This window comes from Prionailurus bengalensis, chromosome B1 (genome assembly GCF_016509475.1).
Source record: "Prionailurus bengalensis isolate Pbe53 chromosome B1, Fcat_Pben_1.1_paternal_pri, whole genome shotgun sequence".
Lineage (NCBI taxonomy): Eukaryota > Metazoa > Chordata > Mammalia > Carnivora > Felidae > Prionailurus > Prionailurus bengalensis.
In genome coordinates, this window is record NC_057344.1 from 192862312 (window position 1) to 192885414 (window position 23103).

The 23103-nt window shown below is 45.6% G+C and overlaps 1 protein-coding gene across 1 annotated transcript in view; it reads left to right on the forward strand.

Moving 5' to 3' along the window:
- FAM184B (family with sequence similarity 184 member B) overlaps nucleotides 1-23103 on the forward strand; it is a 155101-nt gene that overhangs the window by 81508 nt on the left and 50490 nt on the right. Inside the window, exons 6-7 of the mRNA XM_043572886.1 lie at nucleotides 18239-18349; nucleotides 22389-22496. Coding sequence (XP_043428821.1) covers nucleotides 18239-18349; nucleotides 22389-22496 — 219 coding nt within the window. The remainder of the gene's footprint in view (nucleotides 1-18238; nucleotides 18350-22388; nucleotides 22497-23103) is intronic.

The following is a 23103-nucleotide window of genomic DNA, read 5'->3' on the forward strand; positions in this document are numbered from 1 at the left end:
GGACGCTCAACAGACTGAGGCACTCAGGGGCCCCAAAAGTCCATTATTTTTTAGAGGAAAGTTTTCAATAAGAAAAAAATATTCCTTGTATATTTTATTTTTAAATTATAATATTATACTTATTCTTTCCCATTTCCCATTTCTACAGTCTTTATTGCTTTGACCTGAAGCATTTCTTGTGGTGTAAGTCCACTCACGGCAAATTCTGTTTTTGTATGTCTGAAAATGTCTTTTTTTGCCTTTATTTTTGCTGGATACAGAATGCTAAGTTTACAGTTGTTTTTTTTTTTCTTTCAGAACCTTAAAAATGTCATTTTTTTGGTTTGCATTTTCTTCAAATGCAAGAAACCTTGGCAGTCCCCTTTATCATATTCCCCCTATTCATAATATGTCTTTTTGTTCTCTGACTGCTTTTAAGAGTTTCTCTTTGTCACTGGTTTCCACACCTTGATTATGGTATGCCATGTAATATTTTATATGTATGTTTTTCTGCTTGGGATTCATGGAATGTCCTGGACCTGTGGGTTTATAGTTTTTTCCAGTTTGGAAATTTTAATGCCATTATCTCTTCTGCTTCACCCTCCTTCCAATATTGTCCCACAAGTCACTGAAGCTTTGTTTATTTATTTATTTATTTATTTATTTATTTATTCATTTTCTGTTCATTTATTTTTGGTCTCCTTGTCTCTCTGTGCTTCAGTTTGGATAGCTTTTATAGCTGTATCTTTTAAGTACACTCATTTTGTTTTTGTATATTATGCAATTTTTTAAAAGCCTATTTGGTATATTTTTTCATTTACAATATCATATTTTTCAGCTCTTGAAGTTCCATTTGGTCTTCCATTATGGTTTCCCTTTCTCCTCATTATGCTTATGTCTTCCTTTAAATTCTTCGGCATGATTGTAATTGCTCTTTTGGCATTCTCATCTGTTAGTTTGGATTTTTTTTTTTTCTATGATTGATTTTTCTCCTGGCTACAAGTCCCATTTTCCTGCTTCTGTGGATATTTAGTAATGTTTTATTGGGATGCTGGACATTAAGAGTGTTAACTTTTTGAAAGACTGCATTTTGTTATCACCCTTTTAGGAGTGCATTTTGTTTTGGCAAGCGGTTAAATTACTTGTGACTCAGCTTCATCTTTTCCAGACTTACTCTTTTTATTGTGTTAAAAGGTACCACTTTCGAGATTTATTTTTAAACTTGGTTAGGATGAGTGTAGAGTAGCATTTGGGCTGGTGCCACTTTAGCTTTACTACTGAAGTGTGACCCTTCATGGGGTCCAATACCTCATGTATTGATTAATACTGGTGTTATTGTGATTGCTGACATTTTTGACTTTGTACTGGTTGACTGTTGTTGCCGCACCATGAACTTTATAGATAGATTCCAAAAACAGTAATGTTTCTTCTCCAAGCAAGTTAACATATTTTCCTTTAAAAACATGGAGGCCAGGTGATGACAGCAGGTGGGCCACGGTGAGAGCCATCTAGTGATTGGCCAGTTGAGCTGCCTGGTGATTGGCTGCATGAGCAAGACCAAGCTGAGAGCCCCCTGGTGATTGGCTGGGGCACAGTGGTGCCCTCAGGAGGTGTTGGGATGAACCCTGATTGTTGGAAAGGCCCAGCACTGACCCAAGGCTGCACTGGAGAGAGGGCTCCTGGGTCACAGCTCCTCCTATTCGGGTACGCTTCAGGGTTCTCCACCCCCCACTGATCCCATCCCAGCCTCTCACCCACGCTCTGCACTCCACCTTCATGTTTGCTTCTACCCTTCTGCCCCTCTGGGGTTGCGTGAGTCCTTATACCAGCACTGGGCCCCACCTGGACCCAGGCCCCACTGCAGGGCTGGCCAGAACACCCAGTTACTCTGGCCCATTTGGCAGAAGGGTAGGGGGTTGTGAGAATCAGAGTACAACAGACCCTTACCCAGCCAGGCAGAGCCTCTCCAGTGCTCTGGGGTCATAACCTGTCTCAGCATGAGGAAGCTGGGGGCATGTCCTGAAGGTACCCTGGACATTCTACTGACATGGAGTCTTCTGTCAAGGGTCAGCACAAACTAGTCCTCTAGATACGTGACCAAGTGTGAGCACACCAGACCACAGTGCAGGATAAGAGACTCTCCCAGAAAGATGGCTTGTGAGGACTTCTCTAACCCAACTCAGCATGGAGCCAACAAGTCTCCAGGACTCTAGGCTGACCAGGAACCCTCTAGTTGGGAGCTCTCTGAATCAACACTACAGGGCAATCCAGTCTTCCAGCTGGGCCAACCAGAAGCCCTGCCACCAGGAGCCAACTGACCTTCATCAGCACAAGGCAATAAAGTTTCCCAGACCCCCGGCCAATGTGGAATTCTCTGAACCAACTTAGCATGGGGCAATGGAGTACCCCAGACACGGGGCCCACCAGGAACCCACCAACCCAGTTTAGCACAGAGCAAACTAATCCCCTGGATACCTGGCTGATGGCAAGCCCTTTGACCTAGATCAGTACAAGGCAAGCAATTCCCCTGGACACCCAGCCAACAAGGAATTCTCCCAATCAACTCAGCATAAGGCTAACGAGTCCCTAGGACAGTGTGCTCACTGGGCACCCACATACCGCAAGCCCTCTGACCCAGCTCAGCATGGTACAGATGATTTGCCTGGACGCTGGGCCATCCGGGAGCCTTCCAGCTGGGAGCTCTCAACCCAGAAGAGCACAGGGCAATTGAGTCTGCCAGACACCAGGCCATCAGGAGCCCTGGGACCTAGCTTATCACAGGGTGAACTAACCCTCCGGACATCTGGCTGACCAATACTTTCTGACCCAGATCAGCCCAAGGTGAACCAGTCAGCCAGATCCCTGGCCAATGGGTTCTCCTAACCAACTTAGCATAGAGCTAATCATTCCCAAGGACAGTGGGCCTACTGTGCGTCCTTGCACCCAAAGCCCTCTGACTCAGCTCAGCATGTGTCAAAAAGTTGCTTGGATGCTGGGCCAACTGGGAGTTCTCCAACCAGCAGAGCACAGGGCAGTTGAGTCTACCAGACACCAGGCCAACCAGGAGCCATCCGAACCAACTAATTGAAGTGTGAACTAATCCCCTAGACATTCAGCCAACCACTAGTTTTCTGACTCAGATCAGCACAAGGCAAAGGTGTCCCCCAGTCCATTGGCCAATGGGTAATTCTCTGAACCAGTGTAGCACAAGGCAGTAGAGTCTCCTAGACACCAGGTTGACATGGAACCCACTGACCCAGTTCAGCACAGGGTAAACAAATACTCTGGACACTTGGCTGATGGCAAGCCCTTTGACCCAGATCAGCATAAAGCAAAGAAGTCTCCCGGACCCTCGTCTTCTAGGGAATTCTTTGAACCAACTCCACATAGGGCGAATGAGTTCCCAGGACAGTGGAACCACTGGGCACTGTTGTACCAAAAGGCCCCTGACCCAGCTTAGCATGGGGCAAACAAATTGCCTGAACACTGGGCCAACCAGGAGCCCTCCAACTCAACAGAGCACAGGGCAACTGAGTCCACCAAACACCAGGCCATCCGGGAGAGGAGCCCCCCCAACTCAGTGCATCACAGGGTGAACTAATTCCCTGGACCTCCATCTGACCACAAGCTTTCTGACCCAGGTCAGCTCAAGACAAATGAGTCCCCCAGATCCCTGGCTAATAGAGAATCCTCTGAACTAACTTAGCACAGACAGTGGAGTCCCCCAGACGCTGGGCCCACTGGGAGCCCACCAACCCCGTTCAGCACAGGGTAGACTAATCCCCTGGAAACCTGGCTGATGGCAAGCCCTTTAATCCAGGTCAGCACAAGGCAAGCAAGGCCCCTGGATTCCCAGCCAATGGAATTCTCTGAACCAACTCAGCATATGGCTAACCGGTCCCCAGGATAGTGGGGTCACTGAAGACCCACATACCACAAACCTTCTGACCAAGCTCAGCATGGGGCAAACAAGTTGCCTGAATACTGGGCCAACTGGGAGGCCTCCTACTCAACAGAACACAGAACAATCAGGTTTTCCAGCTGGCCCAGCCAGGAGCCCTTCAACCAAGAGCCAACAGACTCTCATCAGCACAGTGTGAACGAATCCCCCAGACACTTAACCAACTACAAGCTTTCTGACCCACATTAGCACAAGGCAATCAGTCTCTACTGCCCCCTGGCTTGTGGGGATTTCTCTGAACCACCTTAGCACAGGGCAAAGGAGTCCCCGGGACAGTAGGCTGACTAGGTGCTCTTGGACCAGGAGTACTCTGACCCCACTTGGAATGGGGCAAATGAATTCCCCAGACATCTGACCAAGTGGGAGCCCTCCATCTCACTCAGTTCAGCACAGTGCAAACAAGTTTGCCAAACACACTGAGGACCAGAAGCTCTCCTACCAATTAGAGGAGGGCAAATGAGTCCCTGGAACACTGGGACAACCATGAGCACACTGACCTAGCTTGGCACAGAACAAGTGAGCCTCACAGACACTCCTGTTTGGGAGCCTTCTGACTCCCTGGCTCAGTTCAGGGCAGTGAGCCCCTGTATACCCACATGAGTGGGAGACTTTTGACTTGGCTCAACACAGGGAAAATGAGGCCCATGGATACCTGGCCGACCAAGAATTCTCCAAACCCGCCCAGCACAGGACAAATGAGTCCCCTGGACCACTGGCTGAATGCAAACCCTTCAAAGTGGGAGCCCTCTGACCCAGCTCACCACAGGACAAAGGAGTTGCCTGGGCACCTCACCAACTGGGAGCCCTGCCACCCCAGCTCAGCAAAGGGTGAATGAGTCTTCCAGACACTCGACAAACCAGGAATTCCAGCCAACTCAGCATAGGGCCAAAGATTCCCCTGCATGTCTGGCTGAGAGCTTAGTGCAGGGAAAATGAGTCCCCAGAACATCTGTCTTTTAGTGGAGGAGCCAGGATAGAGGCTGTCTGCGAAGGTAGAGGTTCCTCTCTCTCTGCTGGAAGCTTGCTCCCAAATGTCACTCAGCTGTGGCTTGAGGCTGAGGCCTGACGAGTGCTTGAAACCACTCAGACTGCAGTCCCCACAGTCAGACCTCTGGCCCGGGACCAACTTCAGCCTGGTATCTTGATGGGACTTCGTTTGAGGAGCCTTCATCTTCTGGGGAGTTGTCTTCAGAGGGAGCAAAAGATACCATGCCTTAAACAAGATAGACTGAAAGCTGGAAGAGTTTTCCATGGAAATGAAGTGTATGGATAAATCTTTGACAGCATTTGACAGAAAGTTTGAATTTATGAAAGAAGCTTTCAATATAAGGAGGGAGAGGAATAAATCCTTCAGAAAGTGTCTGAGCTAAAAGATTTAATGTGTGAAGAAGAAAACCAAACACTGAGAAATCTGCTTTGTCACTGGGTGTCACAGGAAGCACAATTTAAAGAACACCTTGCCAGAGAGCCAGGTCTCCCTGGACAGGGGCATGAGATGTAGAGGGGGCTGAGAGCAAGTTCCAGAGGGAACCCTGGCCCTGAGCATGGAGAAGTCATCAGCTGAGCTTCTCCAGGCTAAGGAGAGGTGCTCCAGCCTCACAAGAACAGGCCGACCAGTGGGGTCAGAGGCAGGCTGATGTCCATGAGCCGGAGAGCTTCATCAGCAACATGCATGGCTTCCTGGGAGCATTTGCCTTGCAGGCAACATTTTCAAAGGGGTGATGTCCCTGCACACGCCCACCCTGAAGGGCATAGAAAAGGAGCTGGGGTGGATTGGGGGTCACCTCCCAGAATGGGAGATGACATGAGTTTCAGGATTTATATGAACTTTAAATAATTTTAAATAATTATTTATGTTTTTAATGTTTATTTTATTTTTGAGAGAGAGAGAGAGAGAGACAGAGTGTGAGTGGGGGAGAGGGAGAGAGAGGGAGACAAAGAATCCGAAGCAGGCTTCAGGCTCTGAGCTGTTAGCACAGAGCCTGATGCGGGGCTGGAACTCAGGAACCATGAGATCATGACCTGAGCCAAAGTCAGATGGTTAACCAACTGAGCCACCCAGGCGCCCCTTTGATGTCTTTTATAACGGTGCTAATTCCATCATAAAGGTCCTACCTTCATGACCTAATCTCCACCTAATTACCTGCCCAAGTACTACCTCCACAAATTCACAGAGGTTTAGGACTGCAATATGTGAATATGGAAGAGGGCACAATTTAGTCTGGAACATGTGTCTTCGTGTGAATTTCTTTGGGTTTATCCCGTTTGGGTTTTTCTCAGTGTCTTGAATCTTTAGGTTTATATCTTTTGGCAAATTTGGGAGATTATCATCCATTTTTTCTTGAAATACTTTTTCATTCCCACTTTTTTTCTTTTCTCATTCTTGGATTCCAATTCGGCAAATGTTAGAGTTTTTGCTACATTTTCACAGGTTCTGTTCTTTTTTCCTTTTTTTTCCATTTTATCTCTCTTATTCAGATAAAGTAATTTCTGTTACTCTGTCTTAAAATTTATGACTCTTTTCTAGATTCCTCTCCTTTCTGCTATTGAGCCTATTTATAGTATTATTAAAATTTCAGTTCTGGTATTTTTTCAGTTCTAAATTTTCAAGATAGTTCTTCTTTGTATCTTTCGTTTCTTCACTGAGACCTATTATTGTTCTTTTGTTTCAAGCATGTTTGTGATTGCCAGTTGAAGCATTTTCTTGATGGCTACTTTACAATACATCAGGTAATCCCAACACCTATGTCATTTTGGTGTTGGGCATCTTTGGATTGTCTGACTTGTACAAGATGACATTTTCCTGGTCCTTGGTATGATGAGTATTCTTAATCATACCCTGGATATTTTGGGTGTTGTTATGAGACCCTGGATCTTCTTAAATCTGGTGTGTCAGCAGATAGTGGGTCTACAGAAGTGTGGCTAGCAACTGCAGCCCCAGACATGTGCCCAAACCAGAGGGAGCACGTTGAGGCCTGGACAGAGCTTCAGCCACTCAGTCTGGCCAGACACAACTGGGAAATAGAGGACAAACTGCATGAAAAGTCACACCATCGTGACATTCTTCCCTGCAGGCAACAATGAGGACACATGACAACTAAAAACATGCTGTTTGCTGAATTTACCCCTAAGGATGGATGAGAACCCTGTAGTGATCAAAACTCTGGTTGGAAATGGGGAGTCCTCAGGAGATGCCTGTTTCTGTGTGTCAAGTGCATTTGACCAATTTGGTGTATGCTGGTCGAAATCAGTAGGGATGGGCTTACTGGGATGGTTGGTATTGATGTTGGACTTGCTCAAAACTTAAATCAAAAAGGCCCTGTCTTGAGGTGCCTGGGTGGCTTAGTTGGTTGAACATTCGACTCTTGGTTTCAGCTCAGGTCATGATCTTCCTATTCGTGAGATCCAGCCCCAGCTGGCAGTGTAGTGCCTGCTTGGGTTTCTCTCTTACTCTCTCTCTACCCTGCCATGCTCATGTTCTTTCTCTCTCTCTCTCTCAAAACAAATACATAAACATTAAAGGGAAAAAGGCCCTGTCTTACTAGTGTCCTCATCCTAGGCTTCATCCCACCCAATACCACTCCCCACCCTCTAGAGGGAACCTGACCGGGTTTCCAGCCCAGGATGGATTGGCTGGCTCTGTCGGTGGGCTGGTGTGCTCCACTGATGTGAGACACACGTTCCCCTCCCCACCTACTCCCCCCAATTTCCGGCTTGAGGATGACCTCTGCCCTCATTCCCATTATCAGAGTACAGCTACAGAGGAAGAATAGCGTGGCGGTCAGCCCACCTGGAAACCCCAAAGGTCAGTGTCTCCTTCCTCCACATCAGCTTGGGGCAGCCTTGAGGTCCTCCCATACTCCCCTGGACACTCTCTCAGAGAAGTGAACTCCAGGATCAAGGGTCTCATGGCGGGTTTTCCCTCCAGGCAACCACCCAAGGCCATTCCGAGGCATGGCCCCAGCTGGGACCCCCAAAAGCCTGCCTCCCGACATGTTCCCTCTTGCTCAGGTTGGCCATGGCTAGCCTCTCCACTTGAACTGAAGAACCCAGGTGGCATAGGATCCGACAGTTCAACCCAAATCCATCTACAACCAGATCACCTGCCTACATGCCCCATCATGTCTGGCCCCACAGACGGAGGAGTACATTCATTCAGGGCTAATGAAAACGTATCTTTGGGAAATTCTTTTACCGAAAATAACCCTGAAGTTTTCCTGCAAGGAAGTGGGGGTTTTTTTGATTGTAGGTGATGGCCCGAGCCACACTCTCAAAGTCAGGCATTTCGGTTCCACGAGAGAAAACTGAAGATGAGCTCACCCTGTTCACACCACACTCCTCAGCCGGACCGCAGCCGGAGTGCTGACTGCAGGGTGGCAGGCTGAGGGGGTGGCTTGGGGGCAGCTGCAGCGTTACTGAGGGAACAGAGTTCTCCGGGTGTCACAGGACAGTCAGCCCGAAGGGAGCATGGCAGCACAGCACCTGCAGAAGCCTTTGTAGACGTCTGCTTTCCACTGTGAAAATGAAGGAAACACCTTGGGACAAAGGTGCACAAATCCACAGAGATAGTCCCCCTGACTCCCCGTTAGCAGGTGGCCCCCTTCTCCCACTTGCTCATGCCCCAAACCAAAGTGTCCTCCCTCCTCCCTCCTCCCAGAGCATCTGTCACCCCAGCTGAGCTCCTGTGCACCTGGCTGCTGGCTGTTGTTCTTTCCCCAGGAGACTGAGCAATGACTACGTATATTCACTGCATCCTGCCTGGCCATGTTTGGACTTCTAGCTTCCAGGGCACATGCTTCTCACTCTGCCTGACCCTGGGGAGCCCCCCGCCACCAGGCCTGTGTGTCACCCCCTCCTTTGCTGGCCACCTCCCCTGAAGTGATCTTCCCCATCTCCGTGCTTCTAGGCCTCCTGGGGACCCCCCCCTGAGAATCCCCACATAGAGGACCTCCCCCCACAAACTAGCCCAGTGCCCAGCCCGGTCCCTCCGTCCCCTGAGCTCACACACCAGCCCCAGTTGGCTTTTATTTTATTTATTATTGTTTTAATTTTTTCTTTAACGTTTATTTATTTTTGAGACAGAGAGCGAGCGAGCATGAATGGGGGAGGGTCAGAGAGAGAGGGAGACACAGAATCCCAAACAGGCTCCAGGCTCTGAGCGGTCAGCACAGAGCCTGACGTGGGGCTCGAACTCACGGACCGCGAAATCATGACCTGAGCCGAAGTCGGCCGCTTAACCGACTGAGCCACCCAGGCACCCCTCCAGTTGGCTTTTAGAGCCACTGTGATTGCTTTGCTTGATTGTAGTCCATCTCCTAGAATGTGAACTTGGTGGGCCCGGGGACTGAACCCCTCAATCTAGTCGGTGCCCAGTAGGTATTTTGCACTAACAAATGCATTGTTCTTTAGGACAGGTTATATTTAAATAAACAGTCGAACTCAATATAGTGCTATGTGGTAGAGAGTAATATTTGAACAAATGTTTATTTAGCACCTATGCCTTAAAGCACTGTGCCAGTGAACAGGAAAGGGTACGCCCCTGGACACAGTGCAGGCCTGCTCTGTAGTTGGATGAACTTAAATTGAATGCAAATAGAGACACCCAGCTCCTGGCCAGATGGAGCCTCGAGACAGAGGGACGATGGGGTTGGGTGGGATGAAGCCACAGCTCCAAGGGGCCCGCAGTCACACATGGTAGGCACCTTCCAGGCTCTGGGGACTTCACACAGACATGGAGGAGGTACCTGCTTGCCTGCCTTCCAGCCCAGCTCCTCAGGGCAGCAGGGCTGGCACAGCGAGGTGGCTGGCTTTTGCCCTTGTGTCCCTCTTACTGACTCTGTGTGCCGCCCCCAGCTTTTACATTTCTGGCCCCTGTAGCCTCTATTAGTAATTTTTAATTGGATGCTGGACATTCAGAATGTTAACTTGTTGGGTCACCTGGGTGGCTCAGTCGGTTAAGGGTCGTACTTTGACTCAGGTCATGATCTCACGGCTTGTGAGTTCAAGCCCCACATCGGGCTCAGTGCTGACAGCACAGAACCTGGAGTCTGCTTCGAATTCTGTCTCTTGTCTCTGTCTCTCTCCGCCCTTCCCCCACTCATGCATTCTCTCTCTCTCTCTCTCTCTCTCTCTCAAATATGAATAAATAAATAAAAAAGAATGTTAACTTGTTGGAAGTATGGATTTTTTAAAGCATCCTTTTATGAGTGCTAAATGTTTTGGCAAGCTGAGAAGTTAAATTACTTGTGAATCAGCCGCATCTTTTCCAGACATTTTTTTTTCCATTGTTGTCAAGTGCATATAACAGAAAATTTACCATCTTTCCTGACTTATTTTTAAGCTTTGTTAGGATGACTTTTGCACTAGTACTGCTCCAGCCCTACTACTGAAGGGTGACCCTTTATAGAGCCACATGCCCCACGTATTGATTAATATTGGTGTCATGGTGATCGCTAATGGTGGCTCAGAGTGACTTAGGTCACTTAGGTGGCTTAGGTTTTGTACTGACTGACTCTTTCATGGGCTTTACTATAAGTGCATTCCAAATCATAATTTTTCTTCCTGAAAAACAGTTAATACGTTTTCCTTTAAAACCCCTGTTGAAAGGTCTGTTTGGTAATTTTCTGTGATTGCTCATTTATTGTTCCCATTACAGTGGCTCCTTCCTGTGTCTTTTTTAAAAAATTACCTGTAATTGTGGACAATCTAGACAAGGAAGCAGAAGATGGGTGTGAGTCCTGCTTCTACCTTATGGGATTTCTTCCATGTGAAATGGATGTACTAAAGCTTTTTCCCTGCGTACCATGAGAGTTCAGTGAGAACAGAGTTTCTGGAAGTGCTCTGTGAATTCTGTAAATTAATGGCTCATGGAACCCTGTTCCAGGTATGGATAGGAAGCTGCAATTTTTAGATTTGAAAGCACGAGTCTCCTTTTTCCTCATGTTCATATCCTGGTAGTTGTTTTTCCTCTTTGCCTAGCTGGGAGGATGTTAAAATTTCCTGCTGAAATCCTCAAGTTCACTTTGGCCTGAGCTGGCTATGGGGATGCTTGCTTTCCAATCTGTGTTCTGGAGGCAACCCAGAACCATTCATCTTCTGACAGTAAGTCTCATTATTCAGCACCTAAAATGAAGCTTACTGAAATATCTCCAAAAATTATTAATGAAATCAGCTAGTTCCATCTGTGGGGACATTTTTTTCCACTTTAGGTCCATTTGTCAAGGTGACAACTGAAGCTGTGATTGATTACATGGACCCTGGGAAGGTGGGCTGCATAAAATTAGAAATAGCCATTGCTTTCTGCTAAGAATCTTTCTCACAGGAGTCTACACTGTCGTTGTAGTGAACATGCTTTGGCAGAGTCAGTGAGTATCTGCACCAGGAAGCATGTTAAACAAAACTTTTCAACAAAAGCTTCACTGACTGAGAAGTTAATGAAGTAAAAAAAAAAAAAAAAAAAAAAGAGAAAACAAAAACTTTGCTGGGGGGATGGCTTTGTTTCTGATGGTTCTTGGGACAAAAGGATAATTTATATATATTTTTTGCAAGTGATCTCTCCGAACAACAAGCCATGCAAGAGGGATCATAGATTCACTGAAGAGACTGTACGCATGCTAAGTGTCCACCTCATGTGACCTTATAATCTAATCACTTCCCTCTTTTCTTCTAAGTGACTGACCCCAGGGCCACTGGCCTGACCTGGACTTGGCCCCACAGGAAGTGCAAAGTGTGTCCTCCAGGTGATCAATAGCAGCATCTTTTTAGATGCCCGAGTCAGAAACCCAGGAGTCAGACATGACTTCTCTTTCATGCATTACATTCAGCCAGTCATCAAGCCCATGTCGTCCACTCCTTTGATGGCCCTGAAATATCTCCATTTCCTTCCATCCTCGGTGGTAGCACAATGATCCAGTCACCCACCATTTCCTGCCAGACCATGCGATGATCTCCTTACTGGTCTCCCTGTGTCCCCTCTCCCACTTCCTTGAACCCAGTCTCCATTCCAGGGGGGAATCTTCTGAAAACTCAACCTTGGTTTCAAACTCTCCAAAGGCCCTCTATCGTCTTCACAGTGTAGTTCAAATTCCTTAATGTGGCTTTTTAAGACCCTACATCACTGGACTCCTGTTTGACTCTCTTGCTTCATCCCACACCTCTCCCCGGTTTAATGCTGCCTTCCAGCCTTTTAGGGCCTCATTCATGACAAATCCTTTCCCTTCTTGGCCTTAATGCATAGCTCTTCCTTGATGGGGAACACTCCCCCACCAACTCCGAAATTCATCTGTCTCATTTTGCCTCGTTTTTGCTGATCCTATGGGTCTTGGTTTAAATATTGATCTTTCTAGAAGCTGTCACTTGCCTGGCCTAGTGTTTGGTACGTGGTCCCCTCTGTACCTACCTTAGCTTGGCTGTTACTACACTTCATTGTAATCACCTATTTGCTACTTGTTTTCCCCACTGGGATACCCTGTTCACTACTACCTCCAGTGGTGTGTTAGAGTCAACTTGTACTGACTCCTAAGAGACAATTGTTACATCTTTTCCCAATTCTGTGTTCAGTGACATCATGGCAGTAGCTTGAAATTGGCCACAGTAGGAGTACTTATGCCACAGAAATTAACAAATGCTACAAATCAAATTGATTGATTGTTTGGTTGGAAGCCAGCTAAACATTTACGAGTACATAGTCACTATATCTCTAGCCTCTTCAATACTTGGCCTGTAATAGACATTCAGTTAATTTTGGGTGGTTGAATGAATGAATGATAGGTTTCCATTTAACCCCAGGTCATCCCCCATCACATAAACCTTTGCCTCTCCACATTCCCATATATCAGCTCAAGTGCTGACACTCCTTGGAAACAGAACAAGGCTCCGGTTTCTGAAGACTGGACTTCCAGCTTCTTCACCCTGCTTTGGGGAGCATCTGGGGCCTGCCCACAGGACCTCCCTCAGCTTTGCTGTAGCAGAAGTAGGATAGCCTTTAAGTCAGGCGTTTGCCTGTGGTGCATGCCACATTTCCCTTAGGATGGCGGGGAAGAAGTGCAGCCAAGCAGCCAGCCTTCCCTAAGTTCAAACTTTGACTTCTCCACTTACTGGCTGCACAACCTTGGGCAAATCACTTAACCTCTTAGAGCTTCATTTCTTCATTATATAATGACCATTAACACTGGTACCCAGTTGATAGGGTTTTCATAAGGATCAAAGTGATTATTTGTGTAAAGGAGCAGCAGATGGCATGCACTCGGTAAATGTCAGCTGCTATCACTATGGCCATCTCTCAATGAGAGCATAAAGGTCTGTAATCAATTGACAACATAGAAGAACTACACTCCAGGTAGCTCTCAGATACTATAACCTCAACTTCATGGGAAATTCTTGAATGTCCCAGGGCTCAGTTCTTGAATCTCTCCTACTTTTCCTTTTTATTCTCTAGCATTTTCATCCAAATACATGGCATAATACATTCTGTATGCTGACTCCCAAATGCATACCTGCAATCCAGAACTCTCCCCTGATTTCCAGACCCATGTGTCCACCTGCACACAGGACATCTAACAGAGGTCTCAAACTCAACAGGTCCCCAACGAGCTCCTCTTGCTGACCGTAAACCTGCTTCCTTGTTTGTGTTAATGGTGGCACCATCCTCCTCCACCCCGCTCAGGTTAGAAACCCTGGTGTTGTCCGTGACTCCTCCCTTTTCAGCAGGTCCTTGCAGCGAACACTAAGAAATCATCCGTGGTTCTATGCCCGTCACCAGCCACGCTGCTGCCTCAGTCCGGCCCCCTTCTGCTCCTGCCTTGGTTACTGTAGCAGCCTCCATGCTGGCCTGCCTGCTGCCCCGCCTGCCCCGTCCCCCCTTCAGTCTGCCCTCAAGACAGAAACCAAATGACCGTGTTAACGCCGAATCATCTCACTCCACTTTTCAGCTGTTGGCTGGCCTTCATCTTACTCGTCTGTCTCTACCACAATGTATGAGGCTTCCTGTGGTCTCCTCCGTGTCCTCTAACCTCATTGCCCACCCCTTCTGTCATTCCACTCCAGCCAAGTGGCCTCCTGTCTGAGCTTAGAACATGCCAGGGTGTGTGCAGGTCCAGGAGGGCTCACACCAAGACATCTCATTGGTTAGCCTCCTCACTTAACACAAGCCTTTACTCCAGAGTCGTTTCTCCTGAGGACTTCTTTGGCCAACCTATGTGAACTGAACCCAACCCCTCGACCTTCCATAGCTCCCCTTCCTGCTTTGTTATTTCTCCTTGGCACTTGTCACCATACAACATAGTGTATACTATGTTGAGCCTATTGACTTTGATGCCTGTCTCTTTTATGCCAATGTAAGTTCCTGGTGAGTAGATGTTTCATCCGTTTTTTTTTTTCTTTTTGAGTGTGTGTGTGGGAGAGAGAGAGAGAGAGAGAGAGAGAATAAAGGGGGAAGAGGGATAAAGAGAGAAAATATTATGTGGATGTGGAGCCCCATGCGGGGCGTGTCCAAATGTTTCATCTGTTTTTATCCCCAGCTCTGAGAACAGTGCTTGGCACATGGTAGGTTTCAGTAAGTATTTGTTGAATGAATGATCTGTCTTCTACTTATAAAGACCAGCTAAGAGGAACAGAATATTTCCTCCACTCCCTCAAAATAAGCTAAATTGGAAATACTATGCATCTGTCAGAATAAGAGTAGTACTTCTTATTTATGGGTCCCTCACTACGTATTATTTATCCACCCCTCACCTGCTGGCACTGTGCTGGGCATGGAAGGAACACACTGAGTCACAGAGAAGTTAGGAAATGTGCTCCAGATCACATAGATAAAAGGCTGTGCCACTCACATGGTCTCCAGAATGTTCCTCTACCTGGATCTTCTATGTGAGGTTGTCAGTCTATGGTGAGAAACTGTGGAGGAAGCAACCCTGTGAGCCTCATCATTTTGACTAAAGTATGGAAGCTATTGAGAAGACCACAGGAAAACTTTGTTCTGATTTTAATATTTCCCTGCATCTGAGAATGTAGTTGGCTTCTTGACTTATGGAACACTGAGAGTTGTGTCAATGAGCATTCCTCTTTTCTCATTTGACACTACAAAACTTAAACCTGGGTGTCTACCATGCCCTCTCCAATATAGGTCAGATTTCGGGTATGATCTTCATATTTGTTTTCTTTTGACCTGCTTATGTATCTCTAATTTCTATTTTCCTGAAGTATTTTATGATTAAGTTTCTTTTTTTTAACTTGAAGTAGAATTTAATAACTTTGCAGTTATTTCCTTTAAGTAATATTAAAAGCTGAGCTGAGGTACAAAATTACATTGTTTATATAAATTTAATATATAAAATGCTGCTGACTCTGGACTTGCTCATCCCAGCAACTTTTTTAAAAATGAATTATTAAAAATTTTTTTAATTCCAATATAGTTAACATACAGTGTTGTATTAGTTTCAGGACACAATATAGTAATTCAGCAATTCTATACATTACTCGGTGCTTATCATAATAAATGTAGTCTTAATCTCCTTCACCTATTTCACCCATCCCCCCACCCACCTCCTCTGGTAACCATCAGTTTGTTCTCTATAGTTAAGAGTCTGTTTTTTGGTTTGTCTCTCTCTCTCTCTCTTTTTTTTTTTTTGTGTATATTTGTTTTGTTTCTTAAATTCCACATATGAGTGAAGTCATGGCCATTCTGACTTATTTCACTTAATATTATACTCTCTAGATCCATCAATATTGCTGCAAATGGCAAGATTTCATTCTTTTTTATGGCTGAGTTTTATATATATAAAACATATATATATATACATATACATGTGTATATATATATATATATATATATATACAGCACATCTTCTTTATCCATTCAACTATTAATGGACACATGGATGCTTCCATAATTTGGCTATTTTTTAAGTTTATTTATTTATTTTTGAGTGACAGAGAGACAAGTGGGGGAGAGTCGGAGAGAGGGGGAGACAGAGAATCCCAAGCAGGCTCCATGCTGTCAGAGCAGAGCCTAATGTGGGACTCAAACCCATGAAACTGTGAGATCATGACCTGACCCTAAACCAAGAGTCAAACGCTTAACTAACTGAGCCACCCAGGTGCCCCATTTTGGATCTTTTAATTAATGTTGCAATAAACATAGGGGTGCATGTATCCATTTGAATTGGTGTTTTTTACTCTTTGGCTAAATACCTAGGTGGAATTACTAGATCATATGGCAATTCTATTTTTAATTTTTTTGATGCACCTCCATGCTGTTTTCCACAGTGGCCACACCAGTTTGCATTCCCACCAACAGTACACATGGGTTCATTTTTTTCCCCACATCTTCAGCAACGCTTATTGTTTCTTGTGCATTTTTTTAAATCATTCTGACAGGTATGAGGTGGTATCTCATTGTGGTTTTGATCTACATTTCCCTGATGATGAGTGATGCTGAGCATCTTTTCATGTGTCTGTCAGTCATCTGTGTGTCATCTTTGGAGAAATATTTGTTCATGTCTTCTCATTTTTTAAAAGTTTATTTATTTATTTTTGAGAGAGAGCACAAGCAGGAGAGGGGCAGAGATAGAGAGACACAGAATCCCAAGCAGGCTCCAGGCTCTGAGCTGTCAGTGCAGAGCCCGACGTGGGGCTCTAACTCACTAACCATGAGATCATGACTTGAGCCAAAGTCAGATGCTTAACGAACTGAGCCACCCAGCTGCCCCTCTTCTTCCCATTAAAAAAATTTTTTTAACATTTTGTTTTATTTTTTGAGAGACAGAGGACGAGCAGGGTAGGGGCAGAGAGAGAGGGAGACACACAATCCAAAGCAGGCTCCAGGCTCTGAGCTGTCAGCACAGAGTGCAATGCAGAGCTCAAACCCACAAACACAAGATCATGACCTGAGCTGACGTTGGATGGTCAACCCACTGAGCCACCCAGGCACCCCTCTTCTTCCCATTTTTTAAATAGATTATTTGGGGGTGTTTTTGGTGTTGAGTTGTATGTTCTTTATATATTTTGGATACTAACTCTTTATTAGATATGTCATTTGCAAATGTCTTCTCCCATTCAGTAGGTTATCTTTTAGTTTTGTTGATTGTTTCCTTTGCTGTGCAATAGCTTTTTGTTTTTGTTTTGAAATTTTTTAATGTTTATTTATTTTTGAGACAGAGAGACAGAGCATGAGTGGGGGAAGGGCAGAGAGAGGGAGACACAGAATCTGAAGCAGGTTCCAGGCTCTGAGCTGTTAGCCAAGAGCCCAACATAGGACTCAAACTCACAAACCATGAGATCATGACCTGAGCTGAGGTTGGACGCTCAACCAGCTGAGCCACCCAGGTGCTCCAGTAGCTTTTTGCTTTGATTTAATACCAGTAGTTTATTTTGCTTTTGTTTCCCTTGTCTCAGGAGACATATCTAGAAAAATGTTGCCACAGTAGATGTCAGAGAAATTACTGCCTGTGTTTTCTTCTAGGATATTTATGGCTTCAGGTCTCACACTTAGGTCTTTAATCCATTTTGAATTTATTTTTGTGTATGGTATAAGAAAGTGGTCCAGTTTCAGTCTTTTGCATCTAGATGTACAGTTTTTCCAACTCCATTTGTCGAAGGGATGGTCTTTTTTCCCATTGCACATTCTTGCCTCCTTTGTCAAGGATTAGTTGACCATACAATTCTGGGTTTATTTCTGGCCTCTCTATTCTGTTTTGTGCCAGTACCATACTGTTTTGATTACTATAGCTTTCTAGTATATCTTGGAATCTGGGATTGTGATACCTCCAGTTTTCTTTTTCTTTTTCAGGATTACTTTGGCGATTTGCGGTCTTTCATGGCTCCATGCAAATTTTAGGATTATTTGTTCTAGTTTTGTAAAAAATGCTGTCAGTATTTTGATAGAGATTGCATTAAATATGTAGATTGCTTTGGGTAGTATTGACATTTTAGCAATATTGGTTCTCCAAATTCATGAGCATGGAATATCTTTACATTTGTTTCTGTCATCCTCAATTTCTTTCATTAGTGTTTTATAGTTTTCAGAGTACAGGACTTCCATCTCGTTGGTAAAATTCATACCTAGGTATTTTATTTTGTGGGGTACAATTGTAAATGGGATTGTTTTCTGAATTTCTCTTTCTGCTGCTTCACTATTAGTGTATAGAAATGCAACATATTTCTATGTATTGATTTTGCATCATGTGGCCTTTATTGTAAGCTTCTTTGAACTCTTTTGGGAATAGGGCAGGGTGTGAATAGGTACATGTCCTGTCCATGCATTCGTGACTTGTGTGGATAACTCTACTAATCATCATTTAGGAAGTAGAAGCACAGTTGGAGGAAGTGAAGAAGAAATCAGAAAATGAAATCAAGCAGCTGGAAGAAGAGAAAGCAGCCCTAAATGTGAAGCTCCAGAATTCTCTGCTCGAGGTAAATCCTGAATTAATGCAGTGCTTGGGAGTGATGGTTCTGGGAGTGAGTCTTGGTTAACTGAGATGCCAGGAATCTCAGAAAACTGGCCCGACTTCTGTATGTTCAGCATCCTCAGCAGAAAGGAAAGGACTTCAGCCTGACAAGAAATATGTCTCAGGAGGCATAAATTTAGCTGCAAGTAACAGAGAGCCTGATTTATGGAGGCTTAACAAAGAGGCGTTTAATGTCTCACATAAAAGCAGGAGGCAGGAGGCTTCTGGGGTTGATTCTGTGGCTAAATTATATCAGGCCGGGTACATCTGAGATTCCCATAGTCCTGCCTCCTCCTGGGCTCTGTCCTCACTTTCAAGAGTATTAGGTGCTTTGCCTTCATGGGCTCCTTCCTCTACTGGAAAAGATATCAAAAAGCATATTTTATGACTACATTGGTATGAAGATGAATATAGCCAAGCTGTATTTTTACCTTCTGACTTTAAAAGAAATTAAAACATTGTCGTGGCCCCTAAAAGTATTGTGGGCCCTAGGCCCTGTGTCTTCTGTGTCTAATGGAGAAATTAGCTCAGATTCCCCCAGACTGGGAAAATGACTGTCACTGCTTCATTGTTGAGCCCAAATTTACACCAAGAAATGGGGAGAGGCAGTGAAGACCAGGCCTGTCCACTTCATCAGGAAACCACCAGCCTCCACAGAGGGCTCCCACTGACTCTTCCTCCCACTGGTAATGTCTGCATCACGTGACCAGCCTGGGAAGCGAGAGTGGAGGCAGGGAAGGGAGAAAGGGGTAGAGAATGCCTGTAGACCAGCTGAACATCACAGTTTGCTTGGTGGGGAAGTCCACCTACCCAGACCACCCAGAAACCAATGTCAAAGTTTAAAAGACCGTTGACCATGTTATGGTGGGGGAAGAACTCTTGGGAGGGCCTGGAAACAGGCTTCATTCTTTTTTTTTTTTTTAATGTTTATTTGTTTTGAGAGAAAGAGAGAGCATGAGCGGGGGAGGGGAAGAGAGAGAGAGGGAGAGAGAGAACCCCAAGCAGGCTCCATGGTGTCAGCACAGAGCCCCACGCGAGGCTGAATCTCACAAACTGTGAGATCGTGACCTGAGTCGAAATCAGGAGTCGGATGTTTAACTGACTGAGCCACCCAGGTGCCCCCCAGCTTCGTTCTTGAGCCTAATTAGACCCTCAAAAATGTAAAGAGGTTTCCTTACTTCCCCTGCCCTCCTTCACACATTCCAGATGAGCCCTGAGTCCACCATCCCCTCAGGAGCCCATGAAATTGGTTCCTCAGCCCTGATCGAGCACTACAACCTCCTAGGGGGGGGGGGGGGTTGAGAATATAGAAGCCATGTGCAAAATAGTCTGGATTGTTTAAGGATACCTCTAATGGAGTTCGGTCTGGAGACATGCATGGTGAGAGAAGAAAACCTGAACTGGTGGTTATTTCTAGAAGGGAGAGGGGGTGGTGGATCAGGGAGAAGCTCAGGGGCCTGCAGCGGTGTCTGTGATGTATTCTCCCTTCAGCTGAGTGATGCGTACACACATTAGGTTTTTCTATGTCACAAGTTATCATTTCTCTAAAAGGTGAACGTGCCAAGCCTTGAACTTGATATATCAGGGGCTCTGGAGGAGAGGTCCTGGTGGGAAGTCTCTGCTCCAGAGGCTTTGGTTCCACCTCAGCCCCAGTTGGCTGCACAGCAAAGATGCCCGTTTCGCTCTCACTCCTCTCTCCCTCCCTTCTGAGTTATACTGCCGATCTTTACACCGGATCTGGACTACTCTGTGCTGCAGAACTTAGGGAGGCTTCAGCCCAGTTATCCTTCTGACATGGGACCCTGGGGTCACCACCTGATGATTTCCCCGAATGCCCCTCAGAACCCCTCAAAAAATGACAAGAGTGAGTTTCGTCAAGTGCTTGCTTTAGTTCAGGTACGACCTGAGCAGTTTCCATATATCAACTTTTAGTCCTCACAACTGCCACACAGTAGGTGCTGTTGTGATCTGTGGTTTACGGACGAGTTAACTGAGGCACAGAGATGGTAAGCCATTTCCTCAAAGTCACACAGGTAGTGGGTCTCAGATTCCAACCCAGGTTATGCGGCTCTGAAGACCCCACTCTTAACCATTATGCTAACACTATGTGCAGCACAGTATGCCATGTCTCTGATGCCCCAGGATCACTCAGGACATGAGTATCTGCAGATGGCTGGTGTGACCCAGAGGCTGACCTTGACAAAGTGCCTGCCCGTCACCCTCCATTCCTTCCACAGCCTTGGTGGTGACATCATCTCTTCACCCGCTTACCAAAGCGAGAAATGGAAGCATCAGCCCTGACGTCCTCCTCTCCTGCTCCTCCGTCCTCACCTACAGTCCCTGCCCTGCCCACCCTCACATCCACTCAGCTGTCAAGTCCCGTGTGTCCTACCACTGAAGGCTCTCAGTCCCCCTCCCCTGTCTTTATCAGCCCCCCAGGATGGCTCACCTAGGCTCTGTTTTTCTTTACCTCTTATAGACATTATGTGAACAAGTGCATAGAACTCATTTGAGTATTTCATAAGCCTTAGCAAGATGTAGTGTAAGTAGTTTCATAATCTTCTTCTTCTGTGATGTTGCCTGGAGTCTTGAAAGTCTTGGCCTGTATCTCCCTGCCTCTACCTTCTCCCTAGGCTGGCTAATTCCAGAACTAGCATTCTAAACCCCAGATATGCTCAAGGCCCCACTCCTCCTTCTCCCAAATCTTTTAATCGCCATGTTTTTCATAATTTGGGCCTAACCTAACTCTCCACCACTACCCCCCAGGACTCTGTTTTCTCCCATCCACTCCTTCATGCTGGGCCCCTGACATGGAACTTTCCTCCAATTCTCACACACATCGTACCTTCCCTCTGCCATTGTACCTACTATTCCTACCACCTGGAATGTCCTTTCTCACCCTGGCCACGGATGGACTCCTATTCATCCTTCAGTGCCCATAAAGCTGCCCTGGACTCCCCTCAGCAGAGTTTATTGCTGTAAATTCTCTGCAGTAGTATGTATCTCCCAGTAATTGTTGTGAGGTTTAGAGGAGTTTATACTGTCAAATGCTTAGGTCTGTTCCTGGCACAGAGCAAACTCACCATCAAAGGTACTATTATTAGTTTGTCTTCTGAATGTTGCTGTGATTATAAACATGTATCTGCCTCCTCCATAAGATGACAACTCCTAGAAAGCATGGGCTATATTTTATTCTCTTACCATCTTGCTGTCACTCTGTCCCTCTCCCTTATCTCCTCATACCTGGCATGATGCCTGAGGAGGACTAGCTTTCCTACAAAGATTTGTTAGCAACATCTAAGTTTCCTGTATGGTTCTAGGCCTTGTTCTTCCCAAAGTCTAGAACAGAGGAGCCAGTCTGTTTAATTGAGACTCTACACTTAATTGGTTAATAATAATCATCATAATTCAGGCTATACAATTTAATAGCACCTTATAGCCACTGTTTCATTTTATTGGTATAATTCTTTTTTTTAATATTTATTTTGAGAGAAAGAGCAGGGGAGGGGGAGAGAGGAAAGAGAGAATCCCAAGCAGGCTCTGTGCTGTCAGCACAGAGCCTGACATGGGGATCGATCTCATGAACAGTAAGATGACCTGAGCCGAATTCAAGAGTCGGCCGCTTAACCAACTGAGCCTCCCAGGAACCCCTTATTGGTATAATTCTTAAATAATGTTCCTTTTCTTTACCAACTAACTTTTTAAAAAAAGAAATAGAGTGACCTTCCAGGAATGGTATGAAAGCCAGTGAAAACCACCCTGCAGCTCTAGTATAAGTGTATTTATATAAATAATTTAAAAGGAAGTATAGGCTCATCTATTCCAGGAAGATGAAGCAACTTGCCAATTAGAAATGCCCTTTCCAGAAGCACATTTGGAATTTGTCTATTGGAGCACTGTCCCCAGAACTGACTGACCCAGGAGAATGGTTTCCCAGATTAATGACCCCATCAGGAGATGGGACTTTGTTTCCATTACCAAGCATTTCTTTTCTTCCATTTTAGGTTTTAAGACTGGAAGAATTTATCCAACAGAATAAGGTACATCCCCGAAGAGGCAAAGAAAAGCCCCAGGAATTGGACAGCCAGCGCTGTAGTATTTTAGAGACCCAGGTAACCTCTGGTTTTTTTTCTGCTTTAATTAAGGATATTTCTCTTCTTTCCGCACTTCATCGTCCCCAGTGACACATGCTGGCATTAAGAGGTTCTTTTATTTCCCCCCTCAGAGCTGCCAAAATGCCTGGAAAATAAAAAATCACCACAAAATCCATTTGCACAAACCGTGAAGAAAATAGAGTTCCAAGTAATTATGCATGTGGTTTGAAAAAGAACAAGGCTTGTCAGATGAAACCTTCTCTCCCTCTCTGAGAGCAGCTTGCCTGGTAGATAGAAGGGCACTCACCAAGAGCTGGCCTTCTGTTCTGCCCAGCAGGAAGCATAGTAATAATGCTGTCTGGCCACCCCCCTCCGCCTCTGTGGTATCAGTCACTCTCATACTAGCTCTTCCCCATGATGCTGCCCTTTCAGGGACTCTGCCCCAGGGTGGAAGCTGGTTCCTGTGTGTCCTCTGTCAGCTCATGATAAGCTATTTTATTTTCCTAGGGACGCCATGATGAATTACCACACACTTGGTGGCTTAAGCCACAGAAATGTGTTGTCTCACAGTTTTGGAGGGGAAACATCCCAAATCAAGGTGTCAGTAGGGTTGGTTCCTTCCTGA